Source organism: Aptenodytes forsteri, unplaced genomic scaffold, assembly GCF_000699145.1.
Source record: "Aptenodytes forsteri isolate BGI_AS27 unplaced genomic scaffold, ASM69914v1 Scaffold87, whole genome shotgun sequence".
Lineage (NCBI taxonomy): Eukaryota > Metazoa > Chordata > Aves > Sphenisciformes > Spheniscidae > Aptenodytes > Aptenodytes forsteri.
Genome location: NW_008796041.1, coordinates 4,588,773 through 4,614,113, shown reverse-complemented (window position 1 = coordinate 4,614,113; position 25,341 = coordinate 4,588,773). Strand labels below are relative to the sequence as shown.

The 25,341-nt window shown below is 36.0% G+C and overlaps 1 protein-coding gene across 1 annotated transcript in view; it reads right to left on the bottom strand.

Annotated features, from left to right (window-relative positions):
- Positions 1-25,341, bottom strand: part of SEMA3E (semaphorin 3E) — a 158,361-nt gene that overhangs the window by 43,467 nt on the left and 89,553 nt on the right. Inside the window, exons 3-4 of the mRNA XM_009285519.1 lie at positions 22,573-22,632; positions 17,556-17,675 (exon numbers count right to left, since the gene is read on the bottom strand). Coding sequence (XP_009283794.1) covers positions 17,556-17,675; positions 22,573-22,632 — 180 coding nt within the window. The remainder of the gene's footprint in view (positions 1-17,555; positions 17,676-22,572; positions 22,633-25,341) is intronic.

Sequence of the window (25,341 nt, the reverse complement as noted above, 5' to 3'; positions counted from 1 at the left end):
AGTGCACAATATTTTTTTAATTTATATATTAACAAAAAAGCTCCACAAAACATGGAGATGGGGGAGAATAAAAGGGCAAATAGAGAGAAAGCTATGAAAGATTCATAAAAAAATATGCCACCCAGCCATCAAGTGTGTGACTAGTAAACATTTCGATAGTCTAGCAGTTCCAGTTCTGTGTAACAGTTTTACTCAAAAGTCTACTGAAATGCAGATTATATTAACATACTGGATAAATGCAACCTACCAGTTCAGTAAACTAATCTCAGGTTCACTTTGCTAATATACTAAGGCAAATGTTTTGTGAAGCATGAAGTTACATGTGACAGGACCCCAAATACCCCAGAATTTTGAGGAGGATCTGCCTGGATCTCTCCCTTACAGCAAACATTCTCAAAGAGGTCCAAGAGGCTTTTTAACCATAAAAATCAGGTTTTATTAGACCTGACTTTTCAGGTATTTATTAGAATAACTCAGTATTCACACAGAAAAAAGCTCAATATATCTAAACTGGACAAAATAGTGTCCTGGTAGTCCTTATTTAAGTTTTTGTAGTCCTTTTAGTCCTTATGTTTTTATATCAGGTTCTTTTTTCTGCTGTTGGTTACATTCATATAATTTTGGGGGGTTGTAGGATATGCAGCTCAGTCCCTAGAAAGTTTTACTTTCAAAAGATACAGAAACCTGATTATGTGTCTGCTCTCTGCAATGCTGTATTCCTCACTCTCCCTCAGATCACTCACCTATGTCCACCCATCCCACCCTACAACCTACAAATCTCTCTCTTCCCAAGCAAGTGCAATTGCCCCCAAAGCAAAACTAAAGTTCTCTTCTCTTCAGGTGGCTCCACTCATGACAGTTATGCTCTCCTGAAAAAAACATAAAAAGACAAGGAGCAAAGAAGCGGAAGATATACTGACCATTGCATGGGATGGAAAACTGGTAAGATGATAATAACAATAATAATAAAAAAAAAATTAAAAGGACAGAAAGAAACAAGATATAAGGAAAGTGGAAAAGTTGTAGAGCTGTTAGTTGCCACTCATTGATGAATAATTGAATATTTCTATGCATTTCATTTAAAACAGTTAATCTTGAATTTGTCACAAGCCCCTGCCCTTCAAAGCATTATTCACTCCTTAATCCCCAGATCAGCCAAGCTGATGTGCCTATCTTCCATTCCCATCTGTATAAATAATACATGACATTTTGCTGCAACTTCTGATCAAAAAGTAAGATTCCCATTAGTTAGAGAGTTCCCATAAAAATGGGATGTAACCCAGCATGTAGTTCTGGAAAAATAAGACATCTGTTTCATGTCTACTTGAAGTGAAAAAGCCACCCCAAAATAAAAATAGGAAGCAAAAACCACACAAAATTTAAGTAATGGTCCTAAAAGCCATGAGGTAACAAGGCATTCAGAATCTCACCTCTCCAGAAGCTCCTGTGTTATCCTAACCCTGGGACGTTAGTGCCTGATGTTAAAGCTGATGTGGCAGAAAATAATCATCCTGGGTAGAGATGGGTAGTGCAGGAATATTATTTTCTGCTGTATCAGCTTCAATTGCACATCAGTAGTAACTATTCCCCCTCTGCTGTTGGGTAAATGTCAAACAATGAAGAAATATTTCTCTATGTGTGGAAATCTCAGCCCCATTCCATGCTTTTCAAACATCACATATCATGTATTTTTCAAAACTAAATACCATAACATTTTGGGTCTACAGTAGAAAAAAGTGAGTAAGGAGAACTCAGGAAGGGAAAGAAAAAACTTGTGAAACTGAAAAAGAAATAGGAAGTAATCATTGTCACAAAATATGATGTAAAGGAAATGTTTCTAAAAACAATGTCTGTCTAATGTTATTTATTCTCTAATCAGGTATAAAATAAAATGAAGTTACTTATGAAAAAGTTTCTTTTCTGGGGTCTCAACTAAACTATTTGTCAATGCGTCAGTTAAAGAAAAAAAAAGCAATTTTTAGAGAGAAAGGTGTAGAAGTAAGTGGAGACATAAACTGAGAGTTAAAATTGAATAGATTTTTCTAGTCTTAATGCTTTCTATTCACTTTTCCCCATAGTAAAATCAAAATGGACTTGTCTATGAAAGGAAAAAGTAGCAAATTTAAAACTGATTACAGAAAAAACATACTCAGGTAAAGTGATCAGGTGTGGAAACAAAATTATTTTGAAACAATACTTGAAGAAGTTGTATTATCCGTACTTCCTGGTTTGTAGTGCATGGCTCATATTTCATCCTACATAGGGAACAGAAAGTGAGATTTTTGTTCTGTAGAACAAGACATGATCCCACCAGGGCATCATACACATTCAGGTCTTCCCCTGGTAAAATGCCACTGATACTCAGACCCTGGAGACGTGGCCGGTATGGGAGTCTTCCAGATGATGTGGAAGGATTTTGTGTCACTGTGCATCAAATTATAGTATCACAATGAAAAAGCTACTAATATAGCTAGCCATTCCCCTGAGAATCAGAATGAAATCAATAGTAGAGATAAACCCATCTCTTTTAACATTCATGACATGAATGTGTTTAAAACAGCTACCTATATGACCATGGCATGAAAATGTTAGGCGATATGCATAGTATCCTTTCATTATCTACATTTTAACAGCTGGAATTTCTGAATAAGGATTGTAGCTTAAATATATAATCTAATGCTAGACAAACATTTGGATTTCAGTGCAACTTAAAGAAGTTTCTAAGTGGATCTCACCAGTTTTGATATAAAGCAGGATGTGTATCTCATAAATGCTTGCAGATGCATGTAACTGTCTGAAAAGTCACTGAAAATGTAAGCAATGACTCCTCCAAGAGAGATTTTCCACCTTCACGTTTTAGGACAGCATACCAAATATTCCATGGTTGCAATAAGTTATTCCCATCACTGGGGCAAGTAACTGAAGATCAGGTGTTAGATGTGTCAGCTTCTGCGGGATGCCAGTTTAAATGAAATAAGCATTACACATTAATAATCAGCTTTGAAGGCTAATACCATAATTCTAACCCTCCTTGCTGTTTGTGACATTGGAATCCCTTGAGAAATGTCAGAAGAAAACTGACAGTTTCCTCACAGATTATCCAACACAGCAATTCAACATTGCAATTTATTTTATGGGAGCTTTTCGGTGGTTAGGGTAAAAATTATGCAAAAACACATATGGAGGGCTGGGAGTGGAATTACAAATTTCTACATGTAGTTTGGGAAAAGAAATATGGCTCTGGGTTTGATTTATGATACCTATGACTCAGGAAACATAATACACTTTCAACTATTATTAAAATAATAATGTTGTTTAAAAAGAAATAGAAGATATTTCCAAGGGCATCAAGCATTTTGCCATTAACTTGATATGAATTGATAATTTTAGACAATGAAGCATAATGTAGGCTATAAGTAATAATGAAAGAAAAGGTCAATCAGAGCCATTAAAATTTAAAGACTGCATTTAACTTTCGTTGCAGAAAATTGCTTTCTCTAATGCCAAGTGCTGCTTTGCTCTGGTTCAAGACAGCATTTATGCATGCGATTAATTTAAAACATATGCTTACTTCCATTCCTATTCAGCAAAGTACCCAAGCCTATTCTCAACGTTAATACAATGGCTGTATCTTGTCACTAAATCAGGTACTTAAAAATATAGAGGCTTTGGTTGGGTTTTCCTATGATATTATTTTTATGAGAAAAAATAATTTGATTTTCTGTTAAGGGGATTTTTTTTTCACTTTCAATTTTTATTATTTTCCAGGTAACAAAAAAGTGAAATATATCATACTGGAATTTTTTAAAAGCAAATTTAAACCATTTCAGAACCTTTAATTATATACTTAACTGTGTATGCATATGCTCCAACAGTATAGCCAAGGTCTGCTCTCCAGGAGACTTGTGCCTTTTCGTGGTTGGTACTTTTTTTTTTTGGCAGGGTGTGGGGGTTTTTTTCAGGGGGGTTGTTTTTGTGGTTTTTTAAGAAGTCCACGTTACTTATATTGTGGGATGGTAAAACATATTAGAGTATTGTGGGGAGAGACTGCAGATTTTTGTGAATATAGTTTTTAACACTGGCTATACTGCTCACTATTACTGTAACTCACTGGACAAAATTCATTCTTAGTGTTAATGATCTCATAGTTATTCAACCTTAGAGTAAGAATGACATTACATGCAAGAGCTGTTTGTTGCATTTCATTTACTAGGGGTCATATATTTGAGACTTTTTTAAGGAGAACTATGAAAGAAGGTTCACATGCAAAGTGCATTGAATGGGAAAGTGTAAAATAGAGATGCACTGCTTGTGTGAAACTGTGAGAAATGTTCTTCTAAAAACCTGAATAAAACCACGCAGTTCTAGTGTCATATGATACGCTCTTTTTTATGTTCATATAATTCCTAAAGCATCACAAAAGGGAGCGTAAACATCAGAGATTCACCTTACTTGATCATAGTGCCCTGTTTGAGGAACAAGACTGCTGGGAAGGGATGGGACACACTGGGACACGCTGACTCCACAGGCAAAGGACATCCTAATGGACTGTCTGGCTGACCGAGTGACCTGGTAAAGTGGGTTTTCAACAAGGGTCATCAGAGTTGGAGAATGAAGCCCAGAACAAGAGGGAGATCTGCAAATGGAGAGGATATGGGAGGGAGAGGGCTGCCAAGGCGAAGTTCACATCCCTGCTCTGGAGAGAGCATGTTCAGAAGCTTTTCTCGAACCTCTGTACAAAGGCTGCGAGGTTAATTTTCGCTTGCAGGGTTACATCCTCTCACAGAGCACTTCCATTGAAGTCCATTGCAATTTTGCCCTTGTTCTTTATGAGAATGACACCGAGACCCTTATCCCAAAATAGGGGATATTGTTCTTGGATTCACTGGTTCTATGTACTCCTTTTTTTTTTTTTCCTAATACTATCTTAAAACCAAAGTAACAAAACAATAAAATAACACATGGGAAAAACTGTGATTTAAAAACTTCACCAAGTTAGGTACACCGTGGGGGACAGTTGCAGCTTTATTGACAGTCTTTAGCACCATGGAAATGAATGTAACTTATGAAATCTCCAAGACAGTAACAGACTTTGTTCTAGAGAAAATAAAATTTAAAAATATTTAACATAGCAGGTGTGCTATTTCTAAACACAGAAAACATTTGCTGCCCATAGGTACTTTCCCATTTATTCATAAAATTTTTTAAATCTGGTTTAATCTTAACATTGCACCTTTAAAGTCTGGCATTTTGCGCATCCATATGTACTCATGTGCACTCACACAGCCTAACATGAGGAACCAAGGAACTTATTTCAAAATGACTCTAATATAAGATTTGTAGAGCATTTCACTGGTGTAACTGGATTTTTTTTCTCATGTGAGAAATTTCATACTGAGTGAATCCAGAGAAATTTTGTGACCACAACAGAAAGTGAAGTGCAGTGCACAGAATAAACCTCATCTTGATTTCCATTCTCTATTGCACTATAATGTTTTTAGTATAAATTTACATGACATTTTTTTGCAAATATTCTTTTGTTCTGTATATTCTCAAAACATTTTTTTCACGTCTTTTCTTTTTTCTTGTATACTCACTTATCATTACATTTTTATTTTGACATAGAAAGACACACTGGATACACTATGCAGAGGCTTCTTTTAGGAAGGATGAACCTTGACATCCCCATTAAAAAAAAAAAGAAATCTGAAAAATCACAGAACATCTCTGTAAATCAGCAGAAAATATGATTCAAATATAAGTCTCCAAAATGAACTCTCAACTCCATGACCTGTCTTAATCTGTACACTTGCCTCATCAAGAAGACATATGGCAAAAGAGATATACAGTAGAATACTTTGTCTTTGCATAACAACAGAAAATAACATACTGGGTCAGGCCTGAAAAGACATCTCACATCATATAGCCTTTTGTATTTAAGCAGACTAAATTTTGATGCTAAGAAAAATGTGTATTAGCAGTATCTGATAACTATAGTCCCAAATATTAGGTAGGTGCCTAATTGATATAAATCCAAGTAACTCATTCAAGAAAGTAAAAATCTAAAACCAATAGAAAATGAATCAATGCCATGGAGTTTATATAAAGGAACCTGTGCTGCAAATACTTTAATAAGTTCCTGTTGCAACCTACTGGCCTATTTAAGTCAGCATAACACAGGCATGCAGATATACAGGTGAGTAAAACTAGGATGCTCCAACAGTGAAAGAACCTTTCATTTCATGTTGTAGTATCTTCTTAAAAATATCCAAATACTGATTTTCAAAAGGATCTAAGCACTGGCAAAAAATTGCTCTGCTTGTTGTCAGAGGATTACTAACTTTGAAAATTACACTTTCCATGTTCACTCAACTTTATTTTCTGAGCCAAATGGGGATACAATATTAGGAATAGAGTTCTCAAAGAACTGGCTGAAATAGTCAGTTCTTTGCTCTTTGACATAATTAAGATTATTTGGGAGGTAGTATTTCTTCTGAGGATCTGTTTTCAATCCTCTTTACTATTCAGTGACATACTGAAAAGATCAATCGTCCTATGGGATGAGAGTGCATAAAATATTACGGACATTAAATCCTCCCTAAAAATTCAGATGTATTTTTCAGGTCTACACATTTTATTCCACAGTTAAATGATTAAGACACATTGGGCTCCAATGTGAAAACATGTTTAAAATCTGGAGCTATGTCAGACTGCTGTCTGGGTTTGCTAAAGGATTAGCAATTTGTGACTTCTGTCAAAATATCTGGCCTAAAGTGACAGAAATAATATATTTCCCTGATTTAATGCATGTGAAATATTCTGGCAATAGGAAAAAAAGCCCCAAGCCTGCATATAGAAATCACAGGCATTTATCCTTAGCAGTTCAGGGTGTTTAAGCAGAAGTGATTGTCTTGGTCAGAATTTTGGGAGACATATCTTTGCATGACCTTAGCTGGACACATAAACTCATTAGGGTCCTATTGTATAGAATAGGAGCTTTAGCAAAATAAATTATGGTTATATTGCACTAGTGTGATAGTTGGTATGTGTGAAAGCTCCAGGGACCACATAAGGGGTCTCTAGAATTAAAAGGTTTGAATAATGGTATATGGAGATACAGTCTTATAACCAGGTGAAAGAGGAGATAAAGACAGCACAAAATTGCTATAGAAAAGTGAAGGGATTTTTGTGGGGAAGTGCACAGTCTTTACACAGAGGCTCACTAGCCAAGACTTTCCCTTTTCCTTGATTTGGACAGTAAAACTTGTGTTGAGATTGTGAGGGTCACATCAGAGCAAATACCAAATAAAAGTCCTCTCATCTAATGATTGCTATCATAACAACTGGGGACAAAGGTCGTGAAAAAAAAATAAAAGAAGGAAGGATACAGCTTTATGGTTTGAGCTTACAGTCTAGGTTTTGGTGATGGATGGAGCAACAGATGCATTGGGCATGGAGAGGACAACAGCTACATTCCACTGAGAATGGATTTCAGAAGGAAAGCAGATACCCTGGGGAAGTTCCGACTGTCTCCATAGTGTGGAGCCTTAGATAGCCAACAGTCCTTTTGCAGAGCTTCAACAGGGCATGCCAAAGTGGGCCATTGTGGAAGAAAGGGCAGAGGAGTGGATCCACTGCCTCTTGATGACACATATGAACTGCAAGTAATAGTTCTTTTTAGTTCACTTTTTAATCTGGAATAATTTTCCTGGATAGCTCTCAGTCAAATAAGAATAATTATCAGTCATAAATTATAGAAGAATTATAGAATATTAAGGGTGCATTTTATAAACCTGCAAAAATATTAACTAAACCCTGTCATTGTTCAGTTTTTGCTGGTTTTAATTATGATGACTAACATCTTATTGAGCAGTACCTCCACTCCTCAAACAATGCCATAGACTTCACCAGGTGCCCTCACTTAGAAAAATACTTTCTCTCATACATAAAGGTGGCAGAATCTAAAAATCGTTACGATGAGAGCTGGAATATCTTACCTACCCCCATCAAATTACCACACAGGTGGAGTATTTCTTTCTCTTTGGGATAATAGTATTATTCCTCTGTATTGATTCATTCTCTCCTGACCATCTGTCTTTAATTTTGCAAAGGGCAGGTTTAATACGATGGAAAATTCATTTCATATGGCTGATCAATTCACATTCTCTACTAATCTGCCGAATTGAACTTAAACTGCACGTATGGCCGTATTCAGACAATATTCAAAAGTAATGAATGTCATTCACCTCATTTCATGGGTGGAGAGTACTGTCAAACAAACCTGTTGTCTGTTACAATGTGTAAGACTGACTGATAAGAACAACTGTGCTGATACAGAATACTTGGCTTTCTCCAGGGCATTTCACTTAGTACATAGGTATTTGATGAAACAATGTGCATTGTAGAATTATTAAATATAAACGGCTAACATATATCAAAGTATAGTTGTTATTAGGTATGCATTGATGAATCCTCCTTTACTGAAAGTTTCCCTAAATTTTGTTTTTTATAGGAAGAAGATTTTTCAGTTTAGCAGTGATTTTAACAATCATATGATGTATTTCCTAGTAAAGTTTACTAAAAGACTGGGGGGGGGGGGCGGAAATAATGAAGAGAAAAGGTTAATGAGAGCTCTGGGTGCATTCAGGTTATGACATGCTCTCAATAGTGAGTTGAAGGTCAGAAGTTAACAAAGTAGATTTTAATACAACCGTATCCAAAGTGGTCTATCTGGGAATAGGGAGCACAGTTTGTATCTGAAGTACATCAGAATGCCCTAGAAGGTGGAGGTTCAGATCCTCGTTCAGACTACTTTCATGCATTAGACTGAGGTGCCTCATTTAGGATCTTTGACATACCAGGTGCCTTGTTACAGCTGACAGTGACAGGCATCTCTAGAAATCTCTTCACTGACCTTGTCATATGAGACTACTAATTAGGTGCTTTAACTAAGTGTGTAAACTGGGATAACTTTGGGCTCCAGAGAAGAACTTTGGCTCAAGTGCAAAATGCTAAAAAGAGATTTCTCATTGTGACGCTGTGCCAAGAACTCAGCACTTGAGTCTATGAAAAGAGGAATCTCAAACAGAGGTAGGGTAGTGACCTTGCCTGTATACACACCATTGAATAGCATGTCTGGTTCTAGTGTCTGCACTTCCAGAACATGTGAAACTACTGCATGGAGGTCACAGGAAGGACACAAATATGATTGAGGCATCCTTGTGATAGGAGGTTTAAGGAGCTATATTTATTCAGCTTATCAAAAAAAGTGAAGAGGTGGCTTGATCTTTGTGCATAGGTACTTACATGTGGAAAAGATGTGGAAAAGATAGTGGGAGACTTTTCAACTTCACTATCAAAGGCATATCAAGGTTAAATGACAGGAAGTTGAAGTTAGATAAATTTAACCTTGAGTAAGTGGCTATTTCCTAACATTGAAAGTAATTAAATATTAGGACAGGTTACTAGAGAAATAGTGGAGTTACCATTATCTGGTTTCTTTGAAATGACTATACATATTTTCCTGAAAAAGTTTTAATTCAATACCTCGGAGAAATTATCCATGCAGTGTGTGACTGACCATGTAAAATGTTCTGATGGTCCCTTCTGGCCTTTGTTTCTATTTATGCAATACCCATTATCCCTTTCCTAGCAAAGCATGGGAAGAACAGCATTGCCATTTCTTCATTATCCTTACTGAGCTTCACATATACAGCTGTTCATTAGGGTAATTATTATAGTCAAAACTCATGAACTTTAATTTCTCACATAACCATATGCATTGGTTCAGAAGGAACTTTTTCACCCTGTTTCACAAGAGGATGTTTGTCTTTTTTTTTGAAAGTTCAGAGATTGGCCAGTTGTGGAGGTTGGGTTGTTATTTGAGCTGGTGCAGAAAATCTTTTTCATGTGTTGCTTGGCTAGTACTTTTTCATTTTCTTAGGAGTACATAGATAAGCCATGGGTTCAGTAAGAAATACTTCTTCAGGTTAGGGTTGATGTGGGTCTTCAGCTTTTTCTTTTTCCCTTTTGCAGCACAGCACCTTTGTTGTGTGCTGTGAGCGTAGGGGTAATTTTCACCTAATTAATTTCCTGCCTATTATGAGTTTAGGTACCATTTTAATCTCTCTTGAAATGTATGCATATTTAACTTCCAAAACCTGAAATGTTTTAATCTAACTGAAATTTGGGGCTTTTGGATGTTTTGGTGCAATTTGCCAACCTGTGATGTGGGCATTCAGACTGGGTGATGTAATGAACCCCTCTGGTAAAAGATTCTATGACATCGTGTTGCTTACTTGGCAGCACTTCATGTATGCGAACACTTGATGTTGGTTTAAACATCACCCAGCTTAATGACTAGTTTCACATGAACTATAGATGCAGAGGACTGCAATAAATAAGCAGTTTCATAGTATTTAGTATTGCAGATTCAATTCCACAAATAGAGTGAGTTGAAAAACCTGCTAAGATTTAGTGGATGGCATTCTAACTGTGGCTTTTTTCCATGCAGAGGGACACTGTGTCTCTGAGCACATATTTTCAGGGCAAGAATTTGTCGCACATTCTATCTAATGAAGGACTGACCAACACCCACTGCTGTTTGGTCAGTGAAACCAGATGTTCCTCCTCCTTAATCCTCTGCAAACTGAAAGCGGAGATGAGGTAATAGGAAAAAGCATAGAGAGGGAGTAACTGGGCAGATCATTGTTTGTTCTGATCATAAAAATACAACAGAAACAATATCCTAAAATAATAGATATAAATATGTATACAATTTTGTTTCTTAACAAAGCTGAAAGAATGGTGACATTACCAAATGCTGGTCAAGAGCAGAAAAATTATGTCATGTAAAAATTAAACTGAGATATGACTGGAACATTCTCTCTTAACTTCCCTGTCAATTAACTGCAATTTGTTAAAGCAAGAGCTGAGGAGCTCATGTTGCCTACATTTGTCTGGGGTAGAGAGGTAAATAGAAAGCCTGTTGCACAGTTGAACCTTATCCTGTTTTTGTTTTGAATCACAGAATATGTAGAAAAAGAAGTGCCCCTTCCCACATCCAGTGAATTAGAAAGAAGAAATTCCAACTTGACTGAACTGTCCTCCAAGCAAACAAATACACCTGCTGCTTCACTAAAGGCAATTCCTTTCTAACAGGCCTTAAAGACTTAGACTTTAGAGCTGTTGTTCCCTGATAAGCAGAATCTCATCTGGCTAATTGAAGAGAAAATAGCATAATAAGGAATACATCAGATTAGGAACACCTAGGAGAGACTCCCAGAAACGACCAGTGCATTTTGTGGAAAGGGTGACTTAGTCCATCAGTCTTCTGAGGTGAAGAAATACAGCTGTAGGCAGTTTACTGAGTTCGATGAGGCATCGAAAATGGTACTCTGACAGCTCAATGTACATATTAAAAATTTACAGTGTGTTCTGGAAGAAAAATTATTCCCGTAGCTTTCATTCCCTCAACAGGATTTGTCATGCAGAGATGCCTTCCTCTCCAGGAATTAGCTCTATCTTGTCACCATATAGTTTGCAACAACTTAGGATATTATTTCTGCACATTGTTTTCTATTGGAATTTCCACTCATTTTGCAGGTCCTATGGAGGCAGAGCAATCTCTTTAGCTGTATTGGATGGAATTTTTAAAGGTGCTTTATGAGTTAGTAAGGCAGTTTGGATCTTTGGAAGGCCTTTGGAGCACCCCTAAAACCTGTTGCTTTGCTGAATAGATAACTCATTAAGATAAAATCGTCGCCTGACTGCAGATAGCTCATCTGATTTATCTAAGGTTCATCATAATTCACATAGGGTATTTTAAGCTATATAGAACAGTAGTGGAGTACTGTTTTACTAGAAGCTAGATGTGGAAAAAACATAGACTGAGACAGAAAGCACTTCTTCCAGTACTCATCTTCTACTACCAAAACTGAGAATCATAAAATCATAGAATCATTAAGGCTGGAAAAGACCTCTAAGGTCATCGAGTTCAACCGTCGACCCAACACCACCATGCCCACTAAACCATGTCCCTAAGTGCCGCATCTACACGTCTTTTAAATACTTCCAGAGATGGTGACTCAACCACTTCCCTGGGCAGCCTGTTCCAATGTTTAACCACTCTTTCAGAGAAGTTTATATAAATGTAAAAGGAAGAGACTGGATGCAGATGCTCCTCCCAATCCCCCTTCTTTGTTGACATCAAAGGCAACAGGAGTGACAAATGTCAATTTGGTGAAAATGGAAGCAGAATAATTTTTTTTTTCCTGCACTTTTCTTCATCTTCTATATTTGGTTTGAAGACTTATCTCAGATTTTTTCTCACAGAGCACATGGGAAGGATGCATATTCAATTCACCATGGGAAATTTGGGGTGGAGGGTCTCTGATTCTTGCTTGCTCCAGGAAAAAAAATGTTGATTTTAATGAAATGAACTCTCCTTCATTTCTGGATGATAAACAAATAGAAACTGGAGGAACCCAGCTTTTTATGACCTGCATAGATTTTTGACATTTGGAAGCATTTCATGAAGTCAGTGGTAATGAACTCACTTACTGGCTGGCATTTAAGTTGCTTATGTTTTTTTGGACAAGATTTTGTAATATGCTCTTTTGCAAACACCAATAGTTGTTCTGTCTGTAAAGCCAGCACTCCTATTTTTCCCAATTTGTAATTTATTTCTAAATGGAAGAAAAAGGTTGGGTAATTTGCTGAAATGTTTAAATCTTGGAAAGCAACATTCATTAGAGTCAAACTAATTAGAAAGAGAGAAAAAGATAAAAACCTGCATGTTTCTGTCAGTGACTATAATTGTATATTTTTAGAAAGGTAATATCTGGCAACAGTTTTACTAAAGGAAACAGCCTGGAATTCCAAAGCAGTATCAGTTAAACCGATACCACAATAGAATGACTGCATTAAACCATTATATATTTAATCTTTCAAATGGATCTATAGTGTATCATAGAATTTATAAATAATTTGATTTAGAAAAATATATTTGGTTAGCCTCTGGTGGTACAACACAAGTTTGAGGTAGAATTCAATAAATCCAATATTTATTGCTTTATGTTTTATATGATCAACATATTCAAAAATATTTATTTATATTAAGACAAAATAGTATAATGAAATTTCTATAAACCATGAAAAGCATGAAAGAAGCATTTAAACATATATAATGAATCATAGTACAATGTGATTGTGAAAGATTTCAAAACACATTTCAATTACTACATAGTAAGTTAGGTTAATATTTTCTAGAGACACTGGTTAGGGGAATGGACATTTTTACTGTGTTTTTTTGAGAAACTTAAAGGTTCTGATTTCCAGTAAGTTCCAATGAGCAACGATCTGCCAGTGAGGCAATATATTTTGCCTATTTTTGGAGACTAAAATCTCCTTTTGGCTTCACTATTTGTTGACAAGAGCTCAGTGTTTTGCAAGACACAGCTCAAACCTGATTTTGATAAGAAAGTAGGAATTCCTACTTGCATAAGAATGTAAGACTTTATACAGGAGGCAGAATGCTCCTTTTCATAAGCTGGATTGCACCTCACAAACACATGTTAAATACTAGATCAGGATACCATATAGTATGATTATGATCATGATCATGGCTTTGGGATATTCTCACTGTTCAAAGGAAGAACTGTAATGCTTTGTTTTCTTACCAAATGGCTATTCAGAAATGGGTTATTTCATGTAAACTTCCGTTGCAAGCCAACAACAAAAAAAAATTTCCTGCAACACGGGACTAGTGAGCACCAAGAACAAGAGACTCAGATAGATATTTTGTTCCACCAGACTGTTTCTCTTTGGCCTGCTCAGTAAATTGCGAGAGATAAGGTTGTAGAAAATATAGTCCTGCTATTCTGTCATGGTCTTAAGTGACTACATTTCTAATTTGTATTTATATACAGTTTGTAATTTAAGAGCCCTACAGTTTTTACTGAGAGGGTCACATCTTCCCTTTGCCATCAGCTCAGGAAGCACTACTGAAACTTATGGTTAAGGTCCCTGGCCACAGAGCGAATATTTCCTCTATGTTGATACTGCTGATTCATAGTTCTGTATGGAAGAGTGAATCTAGCTTCATATGCTGTGTTAGCTAGGTATTTAGATACATAGAAGTCTGCTATAAGGGCTCCCTCTTTACCTCCCACCCTTTATACCTCAGCATGTCTGCAAAGTGTCATTTTTCAAATGTATATAAGCCTCAAATACACCTTGTGTTACTTAGGCAGATTTTACTTATATTGAAGTTCAATATGTTGAATCAAAAATGTCAACAGCATGTAAAAAATATTCCTTTCAACCAGCTGCATATTATGCACTGCATTTAACTGCATATAACTGAATATTATAAACCAGCATTTACCCTTCAAATAAAAAGTCTGAGTTTTACTAGTTTTTTAAGAAAGGTGCTTTGGTTCCTGTTTAGAAATGGAATAGTATTACTATATTTTTAAGACTGTTTCGTTTGTTACCCTCATTGCCATGACAGTCAGACAGTGAAAAAGAGGCAAGAGAGCTGAGGTGGAAGAAATGGGGAGACAGTAATCAGAAGTCATTGGATTGGGATACTCTGACCAAACAGAGATCAGCAGAGACTGAACTGCAGTTTTCAGAGGAAGGATCTTGTCCCTTCAGTTCCTGCAGCTACACGAAGTCCTTATCAGTCAAAGAAAGCAAGATTACAATTTGCCCACTCAATCACATACCATGTGTTATTTTTAACATACCATACACATGGCACCTGTCTTTTTTAATCCTGATGGTCAGCTTTTCGGATAACGGAAACTAATATAGCTACTTATTAGTGTAGCAAATATATTTCCTGTTGGTCTACATAAACAGAAAAATGGTAATTTTCCCATGACTTCATTGTGGGTAAAATTTTAGAACTTCAGTTTAACAAGGGAGAATAATAAACAAAAAGAAGGGAAGGAAGGACAGTGATACATAAGGGGAGGATCATGGGCCACACATTCTTATATACGAGTCTTGTTTCTCATTTTTTGTTTGTTTGGTTTCTATTTTTATTAGCCTGTTGCTTATGCTTTCTTAAATAGAGTTCCTAAATATACAGACATTGCTTCCTTTAAACTGTACCAGGAAGCCTGACAGGAGGTTCATGAGAGGAGCAAAGAAGACATGCAAAGTTGCCTTATTTTAAAATTCCTTATTATTTAGTTCCTTCCTCAATTTTAGAAGACAGTGTGTTTCTGCAATTCAGATAACTTCAAATGTAAGTAAGTGCTGTGCTGGGGTCTCAACTTCTGAGATGCTTCTGATTTTAAAAGCAGTTGGAGATGCCCAGCATGGATTGGATCCTTGGAGGTTGTTTCTGGAGATGTGGTTCTAGTTTGGTTTGTCAAAGGGATGCATCTTTACTCAGAAAGGCTTATTCAAATTTTTTTTACTAAAATAAGTAACTTAATTGATTTATATGAGTACACTTTGAAAAACTTCATATCTGCAATTAATATTTATTCGAGCCAAGTGTTTATTTTAAATCAGCTCCAGCCCCTGTCCTCTGTTTTCTTGTTGTTCTGACCAACAGACCAATAAACAATACTGTAGGTATGCGACAAGTCTGAATTGTAGCTGCTTTAAATCATTAAGTGCAAAACTGTCAGTTAAATGTGGAGTACAACAATTAAAGTGATGTAAGAGACAGAATAAAATCAGTTTGGTTTGGAGAGCTTAAGCTGAAATTTGTGAGAAAAAGAATTAGGGGAAACACATTATTTATAAACTAACAAACTGAGTAATTCTGATGTGGAATAACCGAGAAAAAAAAATTAAACATAATTCAAAATTTAGCTTTAATTTTCTAGTATATAGGGGAGTTTTTCTAATTTATCCAAGTTCAGCTGCATAAAACATTAAACACAATGCCTTTGTGTTTTCTTTTCTATATATATATATACACACACATATCAACTGACTATTTATAATGTAGCTTAAAGCTTTTGGCAAATATTCTGAAATATCTGGAAATGGAAAGGAAAGCACTTGTGACTTTACCTATTTTGAAGCTTTACTTTTTCTCACGGTCATCAGTAAGGTTGGTCTTTATGGTTCACTCTGTATTATTTTATAAAAAATATCCACAAAATTGAACCTGCCTTCAATGTGGACTCCTGTAATTGCAATCAGCTTGAAAACCCCACTCCTGGCCATAGGGGAAAGCAAGAACTCTCTTGGATGGTGCTTTAGCATCGGCTCCGTGACAAGTGCTCAGTTTTACCAGGAAACATCACTAAATATGAACCAACTAAGCAAGACCATTGCCCAGCATCTCTTCCTGACATTTGCCAGCAAAAGGCAATCTTACCTTTGGGCTACAGATGATCTCCAGCTATTAAGTTCCACCTCACAAAGTGTGTGACCAAGAATCCTAGGTCAGATTCCTAAAGTGGTCATCACATGTGCCTCACTAGCAGCCTAGTGAAATCCTCCTCTGATGGCACGGCAGCTCAGATAAACAGTGGGATCCCTTACCAGTTGTTTTACCTTGTAATTGAATAAATGATTTCTTCAGAATTACTAAGTATATAATAAGGGATAACTTTAAGTGTCCAATTTTCACTAAGTCCAGAAACTTCCAAGGTCCAGACCTAGTAATGTAATTTATAACTTGTCCATAAATTCAATCTGATAACAGTTGTAGAAATTCAGCCCTTCAAGAAGGCTTTTTTATGTCAGGAATTTCAAAATATATTCATAAACCCCATATGTTTTTTAGACTGGGAATGGGAATGCGATGAAACAAGGATGCCGGGAAGCAGGATGTAAGCAGGATCAACCAGTCAACATTTTGGCCTCTATGTAGCAACAGATAGGTGGCATATAATCAGGAGCAGGTTGAATGCCTGAGGAGGCTTATACACTAATTTAAAATGAGAGATTGGTACTTTTGCTGGTTCTTTAACCCTGTTCTAATATAACTGAGACAGAAAGGATCAAGATTTCTGAAAAATCCAGACAATTTATCTTTTGCATAAGAAATAAGTTGACAAAATTGATTATATGCTGCACTTAATGAACTTCTCTGAAGTATTACTTCACTCAGCTACAAGTGTCATTAAGGAGCTAACACACACTTGCTGGATATGATCAACACTAAGAAGCTGAATTTAACAAAAAAATATTAAGGTATTCCATCTCCCATCAAACTAATATGTATTTTTTATATGGTGCATAATTTCACAAAAAACCCCCCCAGATTTAGCTAAAACCCCCCAAATATTTAATGATTTTTGGTAAGAATTACTATATCAACTTATCTAGCAGTAAAATTCTAAGACAAAAATGACTTTGAGTTCTTTGCATAATTCTCAAAAATATACTTTCAATTGTTAGTGAGTTCCTCTAGTCACAAACTGAATTTTAGACCAGCATTACATTTCATCAGCGAAAATCTCTCTTGTATGGTTTGTATGAGAACTCTGAGCATTTGCAGTTAAATATTGATTTTTAAGCATAGAGGCTTTGCTGGAATCCGGACCAAAAGAGTCACTGCTGTAAAACTAATTTCTTACCTCTGATGGATGTCCAGCTCTAATAAAAGTACAGAGCGGATCGAAAGCTCCTGTTCCGCAAGCCAGAAGATGCGTTCTGTTGTATCGGTGAAGGACACGGATGTAATTTGCACATTCATCCTAGTTTACATTAAAAATAAACATAGGAAAATATTAGTATTTAATTTTTTTTTTTAATATCTCAGGTGCCTTAGGTGATATTCTGCATATTGAAACTTTCTATTCTGTTAAATATAACATCTTAGTTCTCCCACTTCATGCTAGTACCTCAGTGCCACCAAATTCATGGATGGACACTTTTGACACGAAAAAAGCAAGTTTAGAGCACTGATTTATCACAACTTATTTTAGGTGTTTAACCAGTTAGGAGTTACTAAATTATAAAACACACTTTTGTACTTCTTTAATCTCAGAGAATCTCTGCAAACCTAAATATTTGTTTTACTAAGTATTATTAGAGGCACTAGACATGTGAATAGTCAACAAATATCTTCTCTCTCAAGTTAAATAAACTTTATCTCAAGAAATATAACACTTTTTTCTTATAATTTTTTCCATAAGACCACTGAACCATTAATTTCTTGTGTAATTAATTGCTAATCAATATTTTTTTATATTGTATAGCCTCATACTTTATCTGTTCGCACTGTTCAAACCCTCCTTTGAAGAAGAAATTACTCATTTCCCCCAGGGCAATACTCTGGGACTCATTAGTGTATTTGAGTTTCATAAATATTACAATTAAAAAAATTTCAAGCATCCCTTTGAGATGTGGGGTCATTATCCTTCATGTGCTAAATTAGAAATGGATACAGTGAGATAAAAGTATCCATTGATTTTGGGACTCCTGGGACTTGGTTTTACAGAGTATTTAACATTGTGACATAATTTCTATGTTTGGAGCAAAATTTCTGTTCATTTCCATTCATTGCTCAACATTTCTGCAACTCAGACCCTGGGTTTTAAGACAGTCACACCAAGTTTAAGGAGACAATTACACTGGGATTAATCTTAGCTAACTTTAGCTATTCTAAGGTTTAAACATGTAATTTATGCTATACTCCTAGGCTTTTTCAATAGTCAGCAAAGAAGGCCAGACATCTCCAAAAGGCAATTAATTCTATCCTAAAATGAATGCGTAATACAGAGTGGAGGAATTTCCTTTTTGAAAATTTGCTGTGCTTCACTGATGACTACTCTAGTTTTCAGACTGCTGTATTTATATGAGAACAATCCCAGCTCTTATTGACCATCTGCAAGAATTTAATGTTTCAGAGGATGAGTCTGCGGCAGGGCCATGGGCAGAATTCAGCTCTTGCAAATCCACATTGGGTTCAAAACTAAGAAGCCATCTTTCTGCTTTCTTCAAACCCTTGTGTCATGCAATGCAAGCCTTCCAACTGCTCCAACAAATAAATAAGGATCGTAAGGAAAAATTCTCCTTTGCTACATGATTCTTCTTAATCGTTCACCTTGAAGATATATCATGCTAATTGAAAGAAGCAGGTAACCTACACAGGCAGGTAACCTGTTGTGTAATTGAATATTATGTATATGCAAAGGACAAATCAACCTTGCAATATCTTACTTTTGGAATTTTTACTAATGTATTACTTTTTTAAAAAGGAAACTAAAAAAAAAAAGAAATAAAGGTCTTCCTTCACATGGCATCCACATGGTCTCCCACCTGGACAAAATTTCTGAAAAAAAACAACTGAAAAAACCCCTGCTATTTGAATTGTCAGACAAAATGAGAGAAGAATGAGTTGAGATTAGTAGGATGTGATCCTCTGTACGTGGATCAGCGCTCAAAGACAGAGGTACCTACTTTGTATGTGCATTTCACAAATATTTGCTGACTGGTGGTAGCAGAATGGTAATGCATAGGATTTTTATAATGCTTTGTGGTTTTTAAATAGATGCTTTAGTGGGTACTGATGCTGTTCCTCATTCTCCCTCCCCTCCAAGTATGACCTTCCTGACTTATCCCCTCTGTTCTGTCCCAGTGGTGGTTTGGCCTTTACTCCATGATTTCTTTTTTTATCCACATATGTCTGCAGCTCTTGATCTTTGTCTCAAAAACACCATGGAGGAAAAGAGATCTTAGGGGTTTTTACAAATGGGCAAAAATTACACATATTTTCTCCTGTGTGCCTTCATAGAAATGCCTGAAATTTTCTGCAGAAAAAAACAGGATGAGGCAGATACCAAATATAGAAAAAAGTCATTCTAAATGGCTAGATTTATCATTTATAAACAAATGAAAAAAGGTGCTATTCTGGGAAGTGTCAGGCAACTAGGCATTGCTGCTGACCCCACTAATAATATCCTGTACACGTAACAAGGAAGAGATGCATCAGCCAAGGGAACATTAAAATAAGTTTTCTTCCTCTATATTAATTATTTAAATGTTGTGGTTTTCTTTAGGAGGCTCCATAGACATATTAATAGATCTGTGGAATTTTATTCATCTGAAACTTCTCAGTGTGAGGGAGTTAGTCATCGCTATAGAATTTTATTTCTATATCTGAATGATTTCCAATTCTGATAAAATAATTGAAAGGATCAAAAGCTCTCACACCACAGTCCAACAGGTGTGTTTCCTGGCACACTGGATGAGAGCAGAAGGATTTTTTCCTTGGCTTGCTCCGAATCAGAAGAGTGTGGCCTGAGTTTAAGATGATGCACATGTTGTTAAGACAAGGCTTTTCTAACCGTCCCATTAAATCTGTTACAAGCTTTCTGAAACTGTGTTTATGACTACAATACTTGCAGTTTTACTGCCACAAGATGAACTCATAGCTTTTAAAGGTTGTAAGAGCTTATAAAAGTGGCCTGTTCTGTTATATAGAAAGAAGTAGCAGAGAACGCATGAAGTGCCTCAACACTGAGATGCTTATTACAACATTTTAAATTCTATTAAATATTAGTTATGCACTGAGTAACAGATCTTTTGCAAAGGAAAATAAAGAAAGAAACAGCATGGAAATAAGCAAAAAGGTTTGAAAGAGCACTGATGAGTAATTTTTTTCTGAAACTTTATGGTGTGAAAAATAACATTCAGAATTTGGAAATGGCAAAGGGTTGATTTTAAGACATAATGCCATTAAGCAAATATTGGTTTATGGCTACAAAAAATGAGGGTGAAAAGAAAAGTAATAGGAATTTTTTTTATTCTAATTTGGATTCCTTTCAGGTTGAGCAATTTAGTTTACTGAATACTGAGCATGCTAATGAAAATTACTAAGGTTTCCCTGGAATTAATCAGTCTTACTCATTCACATAGTCTCACACATAATTGGGTCTCATGTGAGGATCAGAATATTGTTTGGTATTGTTTGGTATTACAATATTTCCAGCTTTTACAATTTTAACATCTTTTTCTTAAAGACTCCTGTTCTGGAGTCTTGTGATTATTTAAAAATTCTGTGATTTTCTTTTAAAAAATAGACACCTAACTTTCACAGTACAGAGAGATGTGGGAAACATATGAAGATCTTTAAATGATCACATTCATTACAATGTAAATTTGAAGACATAATAACAGACTGGATTGTAAAAGATTTTGAATTTTAGGGAATCTCATGAGTCTGAGGGGGATACCTTTACATTACATTGGAACAACAGTGCCTATTTCTGTATTTATTTAACCAAAATAATATTGTCAAAGTATCAGAAAATAAATCCCATCATGTAGTGGTGAAAGAAAGATGACAGAGCTTTAACCGTAATAACAGCTTATGCTGAGAGGTAGTATTAAATAAAGCTCAAAGAATTTAGGCTTTGGATTCATTTAATATGACCACGAAGTTCAGATAATGTAGAAAAACACCATTTTCAGCCAAAGCCACCTGAAATTCTCAAGGTTACAAAAGCATCCAGAAAAATGTAATGAACTTTTAAGATACCTCAAAAAGGATCAGTTCTAGGCCAGGTGAGTGCAAGGAGTAAAGTATTGTGGGTTTTTATTATTATTATTATTATTATTATTATTATTATTATTATTATTATTATTATTATTATTATTATTATTATTATTATTATTATTATTATTATTATTATTATTATTATTATTATTATTTTCCAGTCTGGTTCACCAATTCCCTTGATGTGGACAGTTCTCATGCTTGTACTTCAAAAGGAATCTTTACAGCTTCTTAATCTTCACTGGGAATATGTTGTGGTTATCATCAAGGCTGCCTATTTGCTGTGTTTGTGTGGGAAAACTGTGCATGCACCCTTCTATGTCCCACATTCCTGTCACCGTTGCTGTAAAACTATCATCATTTTCAAATCCTTTGGTACAGTGTGAGCTCTCTCAGCTGTGGGATTTATTAGGTGTTGTACTTGCTGTGTGTTTATGAGGTGCAGATAATGAGCTTGTTACACTGCAAAATTAAAGAGAGCTCCCATCCAGAAGAACTTTCATCCTGTGGTGCCAATGATATCAGCTGCTGTATGTCAGTGAGCTTTCAGGTCTTTCCCCGGGAACTGATTACACTGGATCACAAGAACAGAACAGTTTCAGGGCTCATTAAAACAGAATATTTTTGTTAATATACCATAAAACCTATAGGGCAAAACAATTTAGAGTATATTTTATAATTACTAATAATTTAACTGCTTTTTTGAAAATATTCTAGAGAATGTGAATTTTAAAGATAAATTAGAATGTGAAAAAGTTTGAACAGAGAAGGTATCCTATGTGTATGAAAAGAAAGGGAAATAGAAATGGGAAAGGAGAATTATTAAGGTACGTTCTTTGATATCACCAGAAAAAGAATCAATAGAAAGTTCAGATGATCAAAAGTGTTCATTGCCCATTTATGAGCTGGTTTGAAAAGCAATTAAACTAATAATTTAATGTGTTCACAGTAGTTAAACGTTTTTAAGCTGCAACACTTAGAATTATATCTGTGCTTTGATCTCTCTGAAGTTTAGGGATGCCTGAATCCTTGTTTTGGCCCAGCCACTGGCATAATTAAAGTACATTTGATTTGTAATTAATGTTACTTACAGCATCTCTTCCTTTAATTATACATTCTTCTGCCTGCAGAGGTGTACTAGGCCAATGGATCTGAGGAAAAAAAAAACAAACATAGAAAATCATTCAATTGGCAGTCTGATCATGTCAATCCAGCTTTTCCAGTACTTTTCATGTGAAAGACTCATAGAACAGAATTATAGAATCACAGAACAGCCCAGGTTGGAAGGGACCTTGAAAGATCCTCTGGTCCAACCTTTCATGGGAAAGGGAGCCTAGATGAGATTATCTAGCATCCTGTCCTATCACATCTGTAAAACCTCCAGTGATGGAGATTCCACCACGTCCCTGGGGAGGTTGTTTCAGTGATTGATTGCTCTCACTGTACAAAATTTCTTTATTATCTCCTGGTGCAACTTGTACCCATTGCCCCTTGTCTTCTCCATGTGGCTCCTTGTGAAGAGAGAGCCTCTGTCCTCTTTGTAGCTGCCCTTTAAGTACTGGAATACCGTGATGAGTTCCCTCTGAGCCTTCTCTTCTCCAGGGAGAAAAGACCTAACTCCTTCAGTCTTTCCTTGTAGGGCAGGTTCTTCAACCCTTTGATCATCTTTGTGGTCCTCCTTTGGACCCTCTCCAGTTCATCTACATCTTTCTTGAATTGTGGGGACCAGAACTGGACACAATACTCCAGGTGCGGCCTGACAAGTGCTGAGTAGAGTGGGATGATCACATCTCTATCTCTGCTAGTAATGTCCCTGTGGATGCAGCCCAGAATCCAATTTGCCTTCCTTGCTGCAGCGGTGCACTGCTGACTCATGTTCACCGTGTTGTCCACCAGGACCCCAAGGTCCCTTTCAGCAAGGCTGCTCCCCAGCTACACAGATCCTAGTCTGTACTGGGCTCTTTTGTTATGTTGTCCCAGGTGCAGGACTTTGCACTTGTCTTTATACTTGACTCATCATACTGTATATACACTTTTAATTGTATGTTATTAAGTTTAATCAAGTTTCTTTTATCATTTCAACAGTTTTCAAGTAAAATATTCCAGTTTTATTTTTAAATATCTATAAAAGTTTACAATAAGGTAAGAAATATTTTTGTTGAAACATAACTGTTTTGCTTAAGGTAACTCAGCAAACTTAATACTAGGCACCAAAATTTAAAGGAAGTTAATGTATTGAACATTTTATATAAATTCAGTAGAAACGTCTCTGCTAAATTGTCAGTGACTTTCAACATAGAATATTAATTCTGAACTACTGATTTCCTGCTTTCAGTGACACTTAGGAAAGAAAGTGGGTTACAGTGAAGTTAATGAGGGTCAGCAATTAACCTCATGGGAGTAGGATCAGCTCTTCACAGTCAATTACTAGAAGTGAAGCCAAATTACACAAGTGAGATTTTTTTCAGCTACCTACTGCATAAAATTTATGTTTCATTCCAGATGCATGATTTGTTTGGATGAAAACAATGTTAAACAATGACTGAGCAGACTGGAATGATGACTTCATTTCTTAGAACTTTTAAAAGTGAAAACAAAAACATGTTCACTTCAGTGATATCAGGCTTGGCTGAAACCAAATAGGTATCAAAAAATGGATGTCATCATTAAGAAATTTTTATCAATAGTCCAATCACAAATTATTATTCTATCTGGAAAACATTTTAAAATTAAGTCCTTCTTCTGCTTGGCTTTTTTTCTTCCTTTTTTTGTAATTGAAATAACTTAGTTTTCTTAAAATAATTCTAATCCAAGAAAATCTAGGGATAAATTATAAGAAAAGTGAATTACAAGAAAAGTGGGGATAAATTAGAAATATTTGAGGCCTAGTGCTTAAAAGCAAGAGGTCAGCTATATGTTATTCTTGTCAACTTCAACAGCCTGTCAATGTTTAGGTCTCAGTGCCTGAATCAGACCACCTATGTTCAGACACCATTTAAATCCTGCAAGGAACTTAAAATTAATCAGAACATTTGTTTTCAGTCAGATGGTCTTATAGTCATCCATGTATGATTGGAAGTAACTCTTATCTAGGCTCTGTATTGCTGCTGTGTAGTCTGGGGAGGTACCTGAACTCTGCTGAACTCCCATGAGGGCGCTCATCCAGTCGCCCTGGACAGACCATTCCCGATTCATTCAGTGCAAAACTCAGGGTCCACAGTCATTTACTTTACTCGATGATCAAGGATTGAATAGACAACCAAAGCCTAGAAGTTAGGAGATATGAACGCTAGGATCTCCTGAGCCTAAAATTTTGAAGTCACAGATTCCACTTGCCAAAGAAATGTTTTAACTAGCAGGCTAAAATGGGGGTTTTTGCCCATATCAGGTGTAGGTGGCTGTTACGAACAGAAAAAACACAGAGGGAATAAATCACTTGACTCTGTAACCTAATATTAAATACACTGTGTGCAGGTGATTATTTTTGTATTTGGATACTTAGTCCCAGTGCTATTGAAAATATTTTATATGCACATTTTCCACTTAAGACATACTGAATTAAATGCACACACAGAATTAAGAGGAAAAAGCCAAAGAGGTAGCCCAATGCCCCCGCTTTGACTGGAATGTTGAAAAGCAGCTGCAGTGTAAGCAACAAGAATTTAGTCCTTAGCATAGAATCATAGAATGAATCATAGAGTGGTTTGGGTTGGAAAGGACCTTCGAAGATCATCTAGTCCAACACCCTGCTGTAGGCAGGGAAATCTTTCGCTCATCTTTTGGTAAGCAGAACTGGCGCTGCGGGATGAACCGAACGCCGGGTTAAGGTGCCCGATGCCGACGCTCATCTTTCACTAGGC